The 20,065-nt window shown below is 40.6% G+C and overlaps 1 protein-coding gene across 1 annotated transcript in view; it reads right to left on the reverse strand.

Moving 5' to 3' along the window:
- The window catches only part of bckdhb (branched chain keto acid dehydrogenase E1 subunit beta), a 79,238-nt gene that overhangs the window by 17,525 nt on the left and 41,648 nt on the right, over positions 1–20,065 (reverse strand). Inside the window, exon 9 of the mRNA XM_085365101.1 lies at positions 13,552–13,638. Within this exon, the coding sequence (XP_085221227.1) occupies positions 13,552–13,638 (87 nt within the window). The remainder of the gene's footprint in view (positions 1–13,551; positions 13,639–20,065) is intronic.

The raw sequence follows: 20,065 nt of genomic DNA on the forward strand, positions 1-20,065 counted from the left end.
AGCTTTTTCACCTTTTGTCAGTTACGTGAGAACCAGTTTGGCTCAATGAGTAGCTGAAAAATATCAGCCTCTTCTGCTGTTTTAGCAGGATTTCAGAGTTCAGCTTTTTCACTTGTTTTAAGCACACATTTCAGTTTCTTTACCTCATTTCACAACAAAGTTCTTCCTCTTCACCTCTTTTCTGCTAATTTGAGCTTCTGCTCCACAGTGCACATTTTCATCATATCTTTGTTTGTGACCAGAACTCAGAGGTTGGCAGAGGTTCGAATCCTACCTGTTACAGTTGCTACACATGTTCCCTGCTTGCATGCACTCTGCTTTCTTGACACTCTCCAGTGTATCATTACACATACAGCCATCTTCAGCAAGCACTTCTGCTTCTACACCTCTTTTCAGCAGATAATTAATAACTTTGAAAAATTCTGCTCTTTCTGCTAATTATTGCTTTTCAACTTTTTCAGCTTTTTTCAGCAGACATCTTTAGCGTTAAGGCATCCACACAGCATTTTCGCAGGAAATGCAAATTTTTCTAGTTCTTATTGCAATTCATCATTCATTCAGACAGGAACGTTAACATGTTCAGACTGCAACAACTATGGAAAACAGTCTTACTCCTGCGTGTCACACATACACTGAGTCAAATTACGGATTGACAAAGGTTAGGCCAGCAGAAACCTTAAAGCCACGATAATCCAGTAGTCTTATAAATGATGTGCAATGTGACTGAGGCCAACCTGTTATTGATTCAAATATAAAGAGATTAAATGGCGTAAATGAAAATGTTCAGTAAGGCAAAGATCCCAGCTTTTCTTAATGAGCTGTATAGATAAATGACCAAAACATCGACAAATCTTCTTTGCAGACCCACAGTTTGTTATCAAGGCTAGAGCATGACATGCACATTTTTAGCTAACTGTGCAATAGCGTCAAAACTTTTGCTATGAATTGTGTGCTCCTCCTGATCATGTAGTACAGATAAAACAGATGTGGGTAAAATAAAAATGATTTTATTTGACAGAAACACTATTTCTAAAATTCAGAAATGGACAGCGTGTATTTGATTTGAAGGGTTTTTTGACAGTTGAGAGGGCATGAATCTCTTTCAGACTTTTCCACCAAAGCAAGATCATCATCACTGGTACTTCCTCAACTCAGCACTTTGACCTTGGTGATTTGTTCTCGCCTTCAAATTTATATTCACAGAACTACTGACAGCAGAGAAACAAACTACACGTTGTAATAAAGATAAATTTAGGGCAACAGCAAAATGGTATTTGAGAGTTAAACAAACTTTACTTTGATTAATATGTATAATATGATCTAACGTGGCTCATTCAGACTGCTCAGAGCAAAGTATTACTGGGACAATTTGGACAGAGTACAAAACAAGCCATGACTCGTGTCTCCATAGTGGCTTTTGACCTCTTCCTGTGGAGACAAAGCAGAATGAAGCTGACCAAAACACACTGAATGGGACAAACCCCCTGATGAGTTACACGAACACACTAGGAAGCCTGTGCGCAGATTTGCAGAAACAGACCTGAAGTGCACTCTTTCCGATTAACCTTTCAGATTAAACTGAGCTGCGAACAACTCAAAGAAAAAAACAAAACAACAACAAAACATTATCTGAAGTTACAGTCTGATACCGAATGAATGCCGTTGTCTTTGCTGTTTGTCTTATGTCACCAACACCATCAGTAACCTAGCCATGCATGTAATTCTGCATTATGAACCCATCAACTGGCTGCCATTGGAGCACTCTGATAGTCGGCAAGGCAGGACTTGAATGTTTCACACTATGTTCTTCATTTCTTATGGAATGAGGAATGTCAGACTTGATGAGGAGATCTTTTATGCTACAGTGATTTTGCAGCCTGTAAAAGTGCAACAAGAGAAACTAAGACAAAAGAAAGACGACTCCAGCAGCAGTAGATTGCTGATGTGTGTGGAGCTTATGTTAAATGGTAAATGGCCTGTATTTGTATAGAGCTTTACTAGTCCCTAAGGACCCCAAAGCGCTTTACACATCCAGTCATCACCCCATTCACACACACATTCACACACTGGTGATGGCAAGCTACATTGTAGCCACAGCCACCCTGGGGCGCACTGACAGAGGCGAGGCTGCTGGACACTGGCGCCGTCGGGCCCTCTGACCACCACCACCACCAGTAGGCAATGGGTGAAGTGTTTTGCCCAAGGACACAACAACCGAGACTGTCCAAGCTGGGGCTCGAACCGGCAACCTTCTGATTACAAGGCGAACTCCCAACTCTTGAGCCACGAACACCCTGTTAGTACAGTGGAGGTTTCCAATCCACGTCTGCGACCGTCAAATAGGACTTTGATACCAGGGGTGTCAAAAGTCCCCTTAATTACTACAGGGTGGGCCATTTATATGGATACACCGCAATAACATGGGAATGGTTGGTGATATTAAAGTCCTGTTTGTGGCACATTAGTATATGTGAGGGGGCAAACTCCTCTAGATGGGTGGTGACCATGGTGGCCATTTAGAAGTCGGCCATCTTAGATACAACCTTTGTTTTTTTAATAGGAAGAGGGCCATGTGACACATCAAACTTATTGGTAATGTCACAAGAAAAACAATGGTGTGCTTGGTTTCAACGTAACTTTATTCTTTCATGAGTTATTTACAAGTTTCTGACCACTTATAAAATGTGTTCAATGTGCTGCCCATTGTGTTGGATTGTCAATGCAACAATTCTCCCACTCTTCACACACTGATAGCAACACCGCAGTGGACATGTATCAAGCTTCTCCATTAGGCAATCCAATGAACAAGTCTGGACTGGTACTCCTAAACCTTGTGGAAGGCCTTCTCAAAAGAGTGTAAGCTATTAAAACTGCATAGGGCTGACATCAAAATGGAATGGGATGTCAAGTTCATATGAATGTGAAGGCAGACGAGTGAACCCTTTTGAAAATATAGTGTATTTGTATATGTTTTTGTGAGTTTGACACTTCCACATTACCATTAAATTGCACAATGCTTTTTTAAGCCATATTTTTTTAAACTGGATGTGGCAGATATGATACAAAGTAAAATATAGGCAAATTAATATTTATTAATAAAACAAATTGTCATGTTTCAGCAAACTTTAAAGAGTTAAAAAAGAGGAGTGTACTCTCATCACTTCTTAATGAACATACAGAAAAGCAGTGTGACTGTGGTGGTGATGGATGATTGCTGTTTCACATTATTCAAATGGTCTGGATTCACATAAACCATGAAATACTAAGAAATATCCAATCATATGATATTTACACCAACAAACTAATTTTCCCGTCATATTCAACGGCCCCCATTCCAGGAGAAATACATACATGTATGTATTTCTCCCTCCTCCTAATTTGACAAGACAAGAGCTGCAAGTGAAGGCCAACTGCTGCTCTGCACTACTGTGCTCTGCAACTTCACCACACTTTTTAGAAACCTCAAAAAACCACTAAAGTACTCATGAAGCTTTCTCAAAGCTACTAAAACTATTTCCATTTAGAGAAGTGGTACATCACAACAGAGAAGTCTCATTTAACTGCAGGGTCATGCAGTCTTGGTCAATGTAAAGAATGGGGACTATCACCTTATTTATTCACCATTTAAACTGGGGCTTCAAATTTTAAACCAACAGACTGCAAAAGTGTATATGAGCTTATTTTTGTACTTCAAACAAGTTATGCAACTACTGGAAATTTGTTCTAACATCACTATTTGCATGGAAATAGGTTTAGAAAGGACCATTTATTCTGAGACCTAAAATCAGAAGACCGGATCGGCAAATGAAGACCTGTTTAGTGGTCATTGTGGCCTCTCATTTTGGTTACAGTAAAAATTAAAACCTAAACCCCACAGGGAGCTCCACCTGATTTACCATAAAGTATTTTCTTTCCCTGCTGCTGGCACCATTATTTGTCCAACATCTGGACACAGTGCTCTACAACTGGCAATCTGCTCCACCCAGCTAATTTACTGTGATTAGCTTTAATGAATGTACAGTGAATGGAGACAACTAGTTCAACAAACCTTCCTTTCCACTTCACTGTTCTGTTTCCTCCTTTTCTTGTGAACTCCAGAATAACCTGTGACTGATTTGCTCCAACAGGCTGTGGCAGATATTTTTCCATTTCTTTACAAGTTTGCTTGAGCGCGCTACTTTCATGTGCTGACAAATGTCCATGGCCTTAGGGTCTATGAAGGAGATTGAAAAGAGAACGTGAGAAGTAGGAGGGAACAAAAGAAGAAAAAACACACTTGTTCTGAACCGTTTTGTAAAGTCTGAAGCTTTCACTGAACAGTGGTGCTACTGTACAACTGCTGCAGACGGCAGACATGTTTTACCTCTGCTAACACAGAATGAGATGATTTGTAAACCATTTAAAAACTAGATTTTGTTGACATGACGTTGAAATGCAATGTCCGTATCTGTGAAGGCATCACTGATGCTTGAAGACGACTACAACTTTTAGAGCAACATGTGCTGTTAAACAGACAATGTCTTATTTAAGCAGGACAGTGCCAATCCACATTCTGTATGCAATCCAAGACTGTCAACGGGCACTGACTTATCACCAATTTAAAAAATTTGGTTAACAAAAGAGATCTTGAATTGCTGAGCAGCTGAAATTGTATATCAGACAAAAAAGGGCAGACATTGGCTTTTCAAAGTTCAGCAGCTGGTCTCCTCAGTTCCAAAATGCTTTCAAGGTGTGTAAAATTTTGCAAGGATGGCATCTGATATGTTCTTTTTGTGCTGTTACTTTTTAAAATAAATAAATAAATGAATAGTTTCAGTGATTTGTTCATTTTTTGTTCTAGTTTCAATCTACATTTTACAAAATATACCAGCTTCTTGGAATCTGGGCTGTTTCTTTGGAGATGCAGATGAATTAAAAGACTAGTTCTTTAGCCTTGCACATAGAATTTAAACACCATTAATGGCTTTTATTAGCAGATAACTGTGGCTCTCATACTCATTTACTGAAAAACCTGTAAACTTTGTAATGTCAAATCTCAGCGTTGAACAGGAGTGTGCTTGAATAGACAGCCTGGAGCAAAGCTCTGGCACTCATAATAAGATTGTATTTTGTTGGATCTGGATCAGTCTTTTTGCTCCTGTGCAGCCTTGACTGCAAAGCCCTGCTTTTTTACAGTATTCATTTGACAGCAGGATATGTAGTGAATGAGCTTTTGTCCAAGGTGAAAATGATGAATTTCTGTTGAAGACTGAAGAGGGGAAAAATACCACACCACATGATGCTTTCTCTTCATCTCAGGGTATTAGTGGAAGCAACAATGTGATGACCCTTGTCCACTGAGATTACAACATTGAGATCTATTCCCTGTCCGACTACAGAAAACTAGTCAGATGGTACCAGGGAGTTTGGTCTTTTTGTCTGGATCAGAGCTGTAATCTCCTTTAAATACATCTACTGGAAGTGGGAGAAAAGTACAGCAGTTTGACTGCCTGCCATCCCAGCTGGATGGGGGACGGCCATGCATCTCAGATTTCATTTAAATCTGTGTTTATCTTATGAGAGGTGCATCATTATATGTAATATACTTAAATGTCAGAATAAAAATATGTCAACAGGGCAGTTGCAAAAAAGCTCGAGTCCTGCAGTGGTGCAGGATTTAAAAATACTACATAGCGGGGGCTTAGAATCAAAATGATGATATTTAGATTGTCAGAAACACCCGCAGATTGGAGGTTGCAGTCAGACAGGGGTAGAAAAGAGCCAGTATCACATGCTATATCAGTTAAGAAAGTCCCAAGCCAAACCGGCTAGATTTCAGTTAGTGTTAAGTTCATGACTTCTAAACGTGTTTTTAAAGCTCTCCCAATGATAATGAGATGGAAGGACAGATACAGCATGTATGCAACATCTCTGTTCTGATCTTTACTCGCATAGTAATTGTAAGCTGATGCTATGCAAAGTCAATTTAATGTTTTGAATAAGTTTGCAAAGTAAAGCACAGATAGTTCATCGTGTTATGCTGAGTTAATGATAAGGCAAGTTGCTACTTATCGGATGTGCAGCAAAGAAGAAATGAAATAAAACTAAGAAATACAACAGAAAGGCTTTCGTGTCAGAGCTGTGAATGTGACATTGTTTTGTTGTTGTACTGTTGATATTAGACCTGTGGAAAAACCATTGAGCTCAGAAAGGATCCACTGTAAAGAAAAAAAACGGAGGCCTCTTTCTAAAGTTAGTGGGTGTGAGAACAATATGTGTGGGAATTGCAGTTCTTCTAACAATAAGAACAACTATACAGTGAGGCCGCTAGAGAAAATAAATAGATTGGATCATGAAAAATGCCAACTATAAATAACATTTTTTTTAAAAAGAAAAAAAAAAAGATTTCATCTGTCATCAGTCAGCTTCTTTATCTGAGAATTGTTGCGGCTGCTGTTGCTTTAGACTTCTGGTTTTATTTCATATAGGTAAGCCATTAACTTACATTACTGGCCTGGTGTGGGCTTCCTGCTGTTAAGCAAGTGATGATAATGAGCGGAAGGAGACCTTCTTAGCCAGTGCACTACATGTATCCAATCAAATCTCCTGAAGGAGCTTTCTTGTTTACACATTGAACTTTAAAGGCAGTTTAGTGTATCCCCTGATGGAGAACGACAAGTTGGAGGCGGGGGGCCTACCACTGTGGAGAACAGCGCCCAGGGCCTTGGGCTGCTTCTCATTCAGATGCGTCTGACCGGCAACCAGGAACCTGATTCTGATTTAGAAGGCATTTATGGCAGGAGATGGCAAGGCCTTCATCCTCGGCTAATAACAAGTGGGCCAGAGTGGAGACGCCAGCTTTTGAATTGTATCATAGCAGAGGACCACAACTCAACAGGACATCCTAAGCTGGATGTTTGATTCTGTTAGGTTTAATTACACAAGAATAATCGAAACCACTAGCAGTGGAACAATAAGCAGGGAATCAAAGGGGCCAGTGAATAACTGTTAAACCCCCACCGTGACAGTGCCACATGACTCAGTGCAATGTCATTTGTGGTTAGAGAGTGAAGCAGAAACTGGAGAACACCAAGCATAAGTTAGAAAACTACCATATTTGATACCCTACATAGGTTATGTTAAGTACACTCCAGTCTAATTGCTTGAAGCTGCCAAGAGCTATTGTCGTCCAGCGTGGTCACAATTATGCAGCATTTTATTATTTTCAAATGATCAGCCAAAGCAAGTACTTTTTTGGAACCTGAAGCTACTTTAGTCATGTCTGCAACGCTTTTGTAGGATGATTCACCATTTCTCTCTGTGCATCCCTGAGGTCCACAAAAGCATTGTCCTGAGCCTCATCTTTCTGCCCTACTGCGTCTGATCCAGACATCAGTAAAACACTTCGAAAAGGGCCAAAATGACACATCATTAAATCATGGCGGTGAGATCCAAAGCCTGATAAAGGAAACTTGCCAAGTCCTACCAAACACTCTTCTGTTCATAACACAAAACAGAAGATCGACTCCATCTGAGGATCTTTCTGTAAGAGCCCAAAAGTCTGAAGTAGATAGTAGTTGAATCCACGCTGTCTTCAAAATAACAGACTTTAGTTTAAACAGTGCTCCCAGGCAACTAAGTCCAGACTATACAAGCTTTACTGACAACCAGCGTATCTTTTTCTTCACTTGATTTCACAGTTGCGAGACCACACAAGTAAACAAAGAACTGTGGTATATGTTAGGACCTCGATTTTCCACAATACCACTAATCTGTCTCCAATATTCAGAAACTCTCCAGGATGTTATTGTTGTTGACGGGGACCTCTGACTCACAATCTCCCTAAAAGCTGTATTTTTAGAAGCTTTATTTATTATTCTTATTATTATCAAAGCTGAGTGGGACTGCACAATCACATTTAAATGGCCATTTTATTTTACAACTCAAAGGGAACACACATGACAGCATTTACTCTGCATTCAAGTGAGCAACAAAAGTTACAACAAACCAATCGCTTTGTGACTTTTCAAGCTGCGTCAAACAAAGACGGATTAACACTGTGTGCGAAGAACAAATATTTCTAGTAAAAACACATTAGAACTGAGGAAACCTCAGTGGTGAGCGAGTGGAAGGAAAACAAACTCAATGTTCTGGCAAAAAAAAGGACCATGCTTAACGTGGCACAACATCCCTACAACTAGTGACTAGTCTGATATAATTGCAGGTTTGATTCTTCTACCTGACCAAGCTAAATCTGAAAGTGTGTCACCTTTTCCTTTACAAATCTGCTGAACACATGAGTTCAGCTCGAATCATGACTCACAGCCCTTTTAGGCAACATACAAGCATGTTTTTGGTCAAAACTGTCAAGCAGAGCTGAGAAAGGTGCTGTCATGTAGCCAGGCAAGTACATCTGGATCACTCCGGCACAAGGCAAAGTTTGACATGCTGCGCTAGGTAATGCCGATCGTTTATTATGCTGTCATGCCACGGGCTTGTAACTGGCTGCAGTCTTTAAAGTGTCAATGGCGCTGTGCTCATTTATTTTTAAGCGGAATGGCTTGTTGTAAAGCCATCACACTTTTTTTTTTAGTGAGACTGCCTTTTAGAAGATCTTCAACGAGCCCATTACGTTCTCCCTGATGAAGGGATATCTTTGATATAATTCATGGTTTTAAGAGTGCAACAGATGCCAGTCGGTCAAGTTGCATCCTGTTGAAGTACAACAATCAGCAACCGTAAAGATTTATTTTCCGACAAGAGCATCCAAATCTCCCGAGGCCAGGCAAAAACTGCAGATCGATGCAATCAGTGAATACACCAACAGTTTACATCATCTGTACACAATGTGAAAACATGGGAATGAGGTGGATGACTCACTGGCCATTTAAGCCCTAGCAAACAGGGGAGGGGGAGAAGGCAACATCTGACTGACAGTAAATGAGCATGGGATCGATTTTTTCATTTGACAGCTCCAACTCACGAGCATTAACAAGGAAACTGCTCCAGGTAATGCATAGTGTGTCATGCATACAATTAGGCTGATGACTTTTGAGGAGGTGGTCATAAAAGGGGAGATGTGTCATTTGTTAAGACACTAATTGCTCATCTAGATGGGAGTGCTAGTCGCTGCTACAGTGAGTGTCTCAGAGAGAGAAAACACCCCACACACTGAAGATAATTACCCCAGAACACAAGAGTAGATGCAATTAGGATGAAGGGAAAGGGAGGGCTTTTCATTTAGTCATGCATCGTACTTAGCTCAGAATTTGGCATCGACTGTCTCTGGCATGTTGTGGTTACGGTGTGCAGACCTTTTGCATTACCAGCAGCAAGCAATATTTCAGAAATCCAATACGAGCAGACAGCTCAGCTGGATTCACAACCCTTAGATGAGTAGCATCGTATTATCTGTGCAGCTAACAGTATTTTTGCTGAGTTTTAGTCTATTTTGTTTACACTCTTGTGCCAAAATTGTTATTACTGTATAGGAGGTTGGGCTGCACGATTAATCGTTAGAAAATTGCGATCTCGATACATACTTATGTGCGATCTCATTTCCAAATGACAACGATTTAAAAAAAAAAAGAGAAAAAAAAAAAGACGACGACGATTGTACCGCATTTTGATCCGGGACGTAATCTGCATGAAAACAAGCGCTCACTCTTCCTGCTCAACAAATGACAAGGGCGGAGCCTTATACCACGTGATACAGAAGCTGTGCCGTGTGATGCTAAAATTATCAGGGAAAAAACAACAGAGAGCACGTCAGGGATGACGAGAAAGTGACAGGAGAAAATCCGTCCCGGTCAACCACCCAAACATCAATAACGGGAACCTTATACAGCGCTTCCCTATACACGTCAAACTCCCGCAGGCACAAAGAAATTACGGAGGCTATCACTTATCACCTGACCAAAGATATGGCTCCCATCAACACTGTGCAAAACGAGGGATTTAGGAAAATGATCAACACCCTAGACAAACGCTACACAGTGCCGTCCCGCAACTATTTTTCTATTGTTGCACTACCTGCTCTATACACGCAGTGTCGAGCAACGGTGGAGACGGAATTTCAAGCAGTACAACATTTTGCGGCAACAACAAAACGTGAGACATTTGTTGTTTTTATGTTTATTTATTGTTTTTATGTTCAGTCTCAACTGTTACGAAGTTGATGTGCAGTTAATAAGTGCAATAAATATTTATACTGGAAAAGAAAATCGTGAGAGAATCGTGATCTCAATTCTAAGCCAAAAAAATCGTGATTCTCATTTTATGCAAAATCGTGCAGCCCTAATAGGAGGCGTGATAATGTTCCAGGAAACAGCCCACAAAGGGCACCAGTGCAAGTAGTTAGAACAGCAGCTGTGCTGGAAGCTGTCTGGGCATACCTGAGAACATGAAATGGGAGATGGGCCAAATTAGAAATCAGGTTAAAAATGTTGTATATGCTATCATGTCATATCAGTGGTTAATTTATATGTTCAGTGAACAGTGTTTATTAAAATTTGATTGAACGGTTTGATGTCTTGGCCTGTATGCCCACAGGTTCCAAGCAAAAAAATGGAAATTCCAATATACTTAAGGAGAACCAAACAATGTCAAACAAAAAGTTAATATTAATAGATTCTGCCCATGTTACTCCTACGTTTCTACTGCTATCTAAGCTGATAATGCTCCAAGTTTGGGAACTGTAGTTGATATAGTACTAAAGTGGATGCCAGCAAGAAATATAATCATGCCGCTCAGTCTGTGAGTTAGCTGTGGGCTAGATTTTAAAAGACGCATTAAATGTTACTGAAGCAACTGAATCACTTGTGACACTGACAGAAGAAAGTTCCAAATGAGCTGACTATATGCCAGAGCTGGAAGTTTGCTTTATTATTTTGTGAAATCCCACAATATCAGGAATTTTAAGTAATCAGTTAGCTCTGTTTGCTGGAGGATCCACATGGGATCCCTGAGGATATCTTTAAAAGTCTGGAACTTTTTTGGAGTAGGGGTGGATATATGAATCAAGCTTCAGTGAAATCAGTTGAAAGTTATTTATATAGTACCAAATTACAAGAACTATAGCTTTATATTATCAGGTAAAGACCCAACAATACTAGAGAGAAAACCCCAACAATCAAACTACTCCCCGATGAGCAAGATTTGGTGACAGTGGGAAGGAAAACCTCCCTTTTAACAGGAAGAAACCTCTGGCAGAACTAGGCTCAGGGAGGGGTGGCCATGTGGCACATGGCTGGGTAGGAAGAGAGGACAAACACTAACACTAGTTAGCATTTAAAGTGTTTTATAAGAATTACGAATGCAAATAGCTGACCAAATTAATTTGACTAAGTGAAGATCAGCAAGTGTGACCACCTCTATAACGTTTTGGTAGTCTGGAACATTCAGGTGTGTTAATACAATGGCACAATCTTTAGGTGAGGGGAGGAAGACAGGACAAAAACACACTGTGGAAGAGTGCCAGAGATTAATAACTAATAATCAAATAAAAAGTGATATATAAACACAGAGTGTGTGATTGATCAGTTTGAAGATTGAGCCAAGAGTGTACCTCTCTTGAAACCATGCCTGGGTGTGTAGTAGGGCTGCTCGATTATGGCAAAAATGATAATCACGATTATTTTCACTGAAATTGAGATCACGATTATTTGACGATATTTATTTAACCCTTTAAGACCTACCATAGAACCAAGTCCACCAGAGCTTATATTATTTTTTTTTTTTTACATGCTGTAGTGCCATTTGTGGGAGCATTTCAAGTTGCTATACATCAATACAACTGTTATAGCCCATATTTTAATAATATGTATGCATTAAGTCCATAGTAATTACATAAATTGCAAAAAAGTGCAATAAACTACAAAAAAAATTGAAAATCGCTTTTGTTTTGTTTACATATATTTCTACTTGGAGAAATTTAAGAGGTTTATCCCTCAAAACTTTAAATACAATAAAGTTGCAAAAAAATAGTTTCCCACCACAGGAAATTTATTTTGAGTGTCTTCATAGTTTTATTTTGGAGATACAGCAATTTTTATATACTGCAGGAAAAACAAAAAACAATCCTATGATGCAAATTTGCAAAGAAAACAGCATGTGCATCATTTTACTGTGGGAAGTGTTACGAACAGCTGATAGTAACGGCAAAGCGTGTTTCTGGAATATTATGTTTTTGTTCCTGCAAGCGCTTTTTATGCAATTTTTGCAAAGCTATATGTGGAACGAAACCGTGACCGAGGACAAGCTGATGGCATCAGATGTAAGTACAACTCCTCCGGTTTCATATGCAAAACAAATTATTGCGCTAGCTTACACGGTTCAGATTCTACAGGGATTTAAAAATAGTTACGCAAAACGGAGCGTGCTGCTCTGACCGGCTTTAAAGGGTTAACAATAACTTTTAAAAAATAATATAAAATGGTGTGCAACACCACTGAAGTTTTGGTTTTTTTTAAACTCTCTTTTCAACCAACGGCAGTCACTCTCCAAATAACTTCTGCTTAGCTTTCCGAGCTTCCCTCGGGTCCTCTTAATCAGCGGTCTCCACCCTTTTTTGTGCCACGGACCGGTTTATGCCCGACAATATTTTCACAGACGGCCTTTAAGGTGTCGCGGATAAATGAGGGAGGGGCTAATAATCGGCTCAGTCATTTTTAATTATCGTTGAAAGCCCAGATCGTAATCGTGATTAAAATTCGATTAATTGAGCAGCCCTAGTGTGTAGTTCACGAATCTCTCCTAGCCAGGTTGGTGGAGCAATTTTTCTGGTGTATGTTATAGTGGTTTATAAGTTAAAAAAAAAAAAAAAATCATACTGCCATTGGCACTATAAAGTATAAGATATATTTATGCACATCTGACAAAATTGATTTTGAATTAATTCTATATATGCTCATTTTTCGGGAAATCACATCAACACAACTGCACATTCAACATTCAAGCCAACCATGATTATATTTTACCGCACAATGACTGGCAGCATAGTTCCTCTAGAAATACAGAGTCAACTATTAGCAGTCCACATTTATCAGTGAATCTCTTTGACATAGGAAATGTCTCTTTATCCATTCTAAGCTATTTTATGGAGATTAATTTTCACTCGGGCTAGAGAATATGTCTGAGTTTCTGTTGACTCATAGAAGGAATATCATTTCTGATGCAAACTGCAGTGGTGAAGCACTAGAGGTTTCTAAAGTGCCTTAATTGATTGCCTCTGTGAGCTGTGTGTCAAAGCCACTGCTGCAGCTCCAGCTGCTGAGCGTGCTGGTTAGCAGCCAGATTAGCTGGCAAGCACCTCTCCTTTGACCTTACTCATAATCTTTGCTTCATGGTGCAAAGATCGGTGCCTCTTCTCAGCTCTACTGTAAACCCAGCTCGGAGGCAGGCCTCTCAGTTTTCAAAACCACAGCTCTGGGGAAATCAGTTAGAAGTTTTTAGGAGTTTTATATCTACCCCTGGGAGACAGATTGTCAAATAAAAGTCAACTATAGCACACTATCAGCATGGACACACAATCAGTGACATGCATGAATGCATACACTCATGGCCTCCACTCACCTGTACTGTAGAGCTGATTTCAGAAGCAAAGCCTCCTGTTACCGGTGCCTCATGACTGATAAGCAAGCGTCCTGTTTTGACCACCGACTGAAAAACAAAAAACACATAAATAAATCAGTGAGCCATCTCTAAACTTGAACAAGCCTTATAGATGGCAGATATGTAGGATTATGACTGAGAACACTTCCAAAATGAAAAGTTCCATCGAAAATCTACAACACTAAATGAAGAGTTAAACTCATGCAGGCAGTTTAATAACTGTGTGATTTTTGGATGTGTGAGACACTGTGTAGAGGTGAAAGCTTAACTACTGGAGGTGCTACTCCTTCAGCTGTATGTGGGCAGGGAGACTGGTGTTACAGAGTCAGAACGATTCACATGCGGCCTGCTGTGGTCAGCTATATCTGCTTCCTTCCCTCACTGTGCATGTGTGTGAGTGCATTTATAAAATGGATATGACACAACCGTACGAGCTGGAGGGCTGATTTAGGCTGGTACACTGGGCCAATGGGACAATCATGGACATTAGAGGTCTCAGCCTCCCAGGCATTTGCATTTGGGTTTTCTGAAACCTGACATTACTGCACAAGGATGCCTCTGCTCCACCCGTTATCTACCACAACATAAAACCAGTACTATACTATAATCTTATCCACTTGCCCAGACCAAAGCTATGTCTGTTCTCTGCAACTTCAGCAAGCCTTTTCTTTTACCCTCACCAGTTTGTTTCCATCAATAAAGTTAAGAAAAACACATCTGATACCAGTGTTGAGCATATTTTTTGCCAGCATTGTTTTAAGATGTGCAACTTTCATGGAGTTACAAGAAGAGTAATCAAAAAAATTAGAACACTTTTTAATAATAGTATATTATCAAGTCAATTCAACTTGTGGGATATTGATCTGGTCAGTGAAGTAGCAGAGGGGGCTATTATTCAGTTTCAGCTGCTTTGGTGTTAAGACACACAATCTCAAGAGCATGGAGGAGATTCCAGGAGACGGGCAGTTACTCTAGGAGAGCTGGACAGGGCCGAGGAAGGTCCTGAACCCATCAGCAGGAGCGGTATCTGCTCCTTTCTGCAAGGAGGTACAGGATGAGCACTGCCAGAAATACAAAATGATCTATAGCAGGACAGTGGTGTCAATGTGGGCCCTGTCCTTACTGTGCAGCTCGATTGGCATTTGCAATAAAATACCAGAACTGGCAGCGCCACCACTGGTGCCCCATGCTCTCACATATAAAAGCAGGTTCACTCTGAGCACATGTGACAGATGTACTGCCTGTAAGACCATTCAGCAAGACTGATTTGGTGCTGGGTCAGTGATGATCTGGGGAGGCATATCCATAGAGCAATGCACAGAAAACTGCACCCTGACAATCATTAGGTGTTGAGATGAAATATTTGAACTTATTGTCACACCCTACTCTGGTGCCATGGGTCCCGATTTCTCACTAGTGCACCACAATGCCCGGCCTCATGTTAGGAGTATGCAGGCAGTTCCTGAAGGATGAAGGAACTGATACCATTGACTGGCCCCTGAACTCCACTGAACTAAATCTAACGGCACACCTCTGGAACATTATGTTTCGCTGCTAGGTTGCACCTACGACATTGTCAGGCATGCATACAAGCATGTGGGGGGCCTTACAAACTTCTGAGTACCATTTGGAGATCCTGCAATTAAATTTTGGCAAAAAAGACTGACCTCCTGTGTCATCTTTTCACTTTGATTTTTGGGGTGTCGTTGAATTTAGCACTGTTGATTGATAGAAATGTAATTGATCAACCAATGATGTGGCAAGCTTTCATTCTTAACACATTACCCAGTCCGTATCAGTATAGATATTTAGCATGATTTTTTGCTCCCAACACTAAGATCTGATGTTTTTTCAAAGTGTTCCTTTAGTGCTTTTGAGCAGTGTATATGACCAGCGTTTCCACTCATGGGCTCTGTGCATTTGTTTTCCACTGAAATAACTGTACCGCACAATACGCTCTTCATTTAGGCATGGCTGGGAGAACATCACATACTTTTCCATCCTTAAAAACCACAAACCAAACAGCCGTTGTAACCAAATAACCTGCTGAAAATAAGCATCACATGTCCATACGGCACTGTAAGTTAAGCCTGGGATTCACATACGCGCACAGAGGCAATGTTTACATTGCTGAGGTCCGGGGTTTTGGCTGTGAAGGACTAAATAACCGTGGCAAACTTGTGCCACTATCACTCACTTATTGGAGGCTAAATGAGTCAGGGCTGTGTCACTAATGTCAACATGCCACAGGGTACACTGGAAATATTGTGTTGCAGGCTGGGCTTATAGAAGTTAAACTTAACACAGTAGAAACCTAATTTCAAGTCAATTCACTGAGGCTGAGTGCTGTTTTTAGCAATCCATAACCAGCTGAGGTAAATGAGTTCAGTGTGCAAAATTCACTGATGATATGACACTATGCTCAGGAATGTGGAAGTTAATAACAGCACTGGAAGACAATAACAACAGTTGGCGATCTACACTAGAAGGAGGAATCAAGCGAGGAGCTGAGAGCTGGGCGATGTCTTGATGTGACATGTTGCTGTCAGCATTGCCTTGGCGAAATGACTCATCCAGGTCTGGTGAATAAACAGAGCCGCTGTCCAATCTTTTTCCCCGCCCCGATGGTGAACCCATTGCTCAGCTTATGCAAACACACACCCACGAAGACAATGCTAACATAAGTTCCAATTTACACTGTGACGCCAGCATCGCCTTGATCGATCCCCTCTTGTGGGCCATGTCCCCGAGGGAACACCCCTCATAGTACTCGCTGCACCAGTGCATTCTTCAGATGCTTATGACACAAAAGGAGCCTGCCACTGTTTATACAATATCGTGGGATAGAATTTCAGACACTAGAGGCTCAGGGAAAAAAAAACAAAAAAAAACTTGTGACCTATTTAATAGACTTGTGCAAAACCCATGCAGCTTAAATGCACAGAGACAGTTACTGGCAGTGTGTCAGCTAGCTGGCATAAGCTAAGTTAGTTAGAGCTACTTTAGAAGCTGTGCTGGATGCCAGCGCACAATATGACAATATGTTTGGAAAATGGCAAAATGCAGTAATGTCTGGGGCAGCTAAGTGGCAGCCGGTGTGCTGCTACAGTAGTTAATGCAATTTATAAGATGGGTTGAAGTTACTGCATTTAAGAGAAACAGTCAAAGCTGCACCGACAGATTAAAACCAAGAAACGTTTTGGTACCCTGTTGCTGACTGCATTGACTGACTGATGTATGAGTTTGAATTGATACATGCCTATGCTGGATATGATCAGGCTATATCTTGTTCAAACTGCAACCTTGCCTTGGATTAGTTCCTGAATATGAGACTTGGCTTTGCATTTGCTGTATTTAAGTTGTTTCATTTGGTGCAGAGCAAGGGTGGCAGTAAAAGGCTTCCTGTTGTCTTACTCTTGCATTTTACTGTACTGGCAAAAGAAACGTGTAGGAGAAAACACAAGCAGCCCATGCTGGGAATGTCATTAGTTTTACAAGTACTTTGGTAGTAAACCAATTCCAGGTCAAACAAAATGGATAATTTTGCTACAGAAAAAGAAAGGGAATCACCAAAGTCTTTTAGGAATTACTCCATTTAATAACAGTCTATAGATTTGAATCTAAACCAGCTTCACTGTGTCAGTGGAGAAAAAAAACAGACGATCACATCATCCGTACGAAATTTAACAGTGACCTGCTCCCTTTATGTTTTTTTTCCAGTCTGGACACAGACGTGTCTTTTAGACTGACAACATCCCTTGAGCCACCCTGTTAGTGACTAAAACATAGTCAAATTCAAACTTAGTTTCCAGTCCTCAGGATTTATCCTCGGGGGACCATGGACAAGATTTTAAGATAATCCATTATATACATTTCAATCTGGGACAAAGATAGCCCAACCAGTCATCCACCAACGTCTGTTAAAGAAGGAAAAATAAAACACAAGAACCATTTTATTCATGTCTATAAGGACCTACTATTAACAAATTTTCCCCTCTGTCTTTCAATATACTCTATTCAGCATCTACAGAAGGCCAAATGTAATTGGTTTGGTAGTCTTATTCCAGCCTATCCATGGCTGGATTTACACCTCAGCTGTCAGAGTCATTCACCTCACCTCACCACCAGAGGTTCAATTACATTACATTTAAAATAAAATAAAAAAGGAGGACACACACACAAACTCAGTTGTTCTTTTTACATCTCTGACAGGACCCTGTTGCAGCGCACCAACACAGTAATTGTGGCTGTGGCCTTTAACTTGGTTGCTTCCGGTTGCTGGAAGGGCTTTCAGGAGACAGAACCATGCGCTCTCATCATGCGGTTTGACCCTTTTCTCTAAACTCGTCCTGTCCTCTTATTTGCCCATAACAGCCACCTTCCATGTCGGTAAAACTGGGAGCAAAGCTGCTACTTTCAAGACAGCTGTGGAGCCAGGGGAAATACATCAGACACTGTAAGAAGATGACCAGTTAGATGTGTCCAATGCAAGAAATTATATGTCTTCAGTGTGCAAAAGACTGTTAAACATGTCATGAATCTTTCAATATAACCTCAGGAAGACATTCTGGCAGGGGGATCCCTTTGTTATGATTACATCATGGACACGTGCCTGATGGGTTTATTACTCTGCGGCTCATATCTACTGAATCAAAGAGCCTTTACTTACCAAAATAAAAGCAGAAGAACAGAAGACTGCAGCAATATTAATTGGGAGGATGAGAGTGGAAGTGAGAAAAGGCAAGTTGAAAACACGAGTTCGGAACGGAGACCGAAAATGTTCTTAAACCTGTTGTTTTAAGCACATTTGTGTTTAGAGGAGATCTTGTTCTGGTGAAGAAGAGTGCATTCAAAACAAAACTTAATTGTGAAAATCTATTTTATAGGGTGGTGAATGATGAAAAAACAACAACAAATGGAATACATTCAAATGATTATGTGCAGTGGTTTTAATGTATTAGTCTTTTTAAAAATGTTGATCTGCTTCATCTTTAATTTGTTCTATTGCACAACATTCTCGGACTGATTAAACTCTGAATCTGTCCTTAAACAGTCTGGCTTCTGAGAAAAACCAACAAACTTTAAGTTGTGCTATAAATCAGTAAACTTGTCATTTACTATGAGAATTTTCCCAGACAATAATTACACGTCCAAACAAGGATACACACCCAGGGCCATGCTTGATTTAAGTGCCAGCTTGGTCACTGACAGTAGTTTCCCTTTAGGTTAAAGACTCAATTTGGAAAAAATAAAATAAAAAATAAAATAATTAAATAAATAAATAAATGCAGTGCTCAGGTATCCCTGTCTAGTTAACTGGATGCTTGATGCAGCTACCAAGCCAGAGTCTCAAATCTGTATGAAGCTTGTTTGTTACATCCTGCTCCCTGCCCTGGCCCTGAGTCAAAGTGAAGGCTCCTGGCTCATGGTGGCTGGTGGTAGTTGGGCTGGGCGACAGCTCTGGTGGCTACAGCTTTACTACTCATTGTGCAGCAGGGCTGTTATTTGATGCCGGAGTCGTTCCGCTGGCTGCAGAGGAAATGTCATGTTTGCTGCCATTCCCATACACACCCAAACCTAATGAGCAGCATGGAGCCCATCTTCAGCATTTTCTCCATCCTCGCTACAAGGATTTGCCTTTTCCTCCACCAGGCTCCTTCCTGACTCTTGCTCCTCTGTGCTGTGGTCGGTCTGTCTCATTCTCGTCACCCATCTTTTTTTTTTTCTTCATTCCTCCCACGATCCAGCCTTCAAACCATCTATTTATCCTACTCTGTTTTCATGAAGCCTGTTTTCTCAGTCGCAGCGCTCACCCCAGTATGTGGCCTCACCACTCTGAGGCTGGCGGCCAATGACCTGGCATGGCCTCAGAGGCTAAGGTCAGAACTGTCACTCTCCCATGGCACATAAACTCAAACACACACAGAGACATACATACACACACACACACACACACACACACACACGGTGGGGGCCACAAAGACGGGAACAAATACACACACATAATTATAAATTATGTACCACACACTACTTAATCAGATTTGATTCGTTTACATTTACATTAAGCAGAAAGAAGACATCTAAAAAGACAGTAGCATATTTATACAGTATGTAGTTATCACAGAGCAGTAACTCATTCTAAAAGGAGAGTGTTCAGGCAGAAGTGAATAAAAACAGTCCATACTTGGAGCTAAACTGGGATGTGGTTTGACTGGTGCAGAATCACATAATGTGCCTTCAAAGTTCTCAAAACACATGTGAGAATGTTTCCAGAAGTCGTTGCCAACACTTATTTGTTGGATCTTTATTTTTTTTTTGCGCCACTAAATTGGCTGAGAATAATTTAAAAAGAGTGGCGATGACAAAAACAAAATGTGCTGTGCTTTCACTGTATGCCTACACACACACACACACACACACACACACACACACACACACACACTATAAGTAACTCCCCGTCTTCCCATATAATGTG

Source organism: Diplotaxodon limnothrissa, linkage group LG11, assembly GCF_057381915.1.
Source record: "Diplotaxodon limnothrissa isolate DT_005_m linkage group LG11, D_limnothrissa_male_GT1.1, whole genome shotgun sequence".
Taxonomy (NCBI): Eukaryota; Metazoa; Chordata; class Actinopteri; order Cichliformes; family Cichlidae; genus Diplotaxodon; species Diplotaxodon limnothrissa.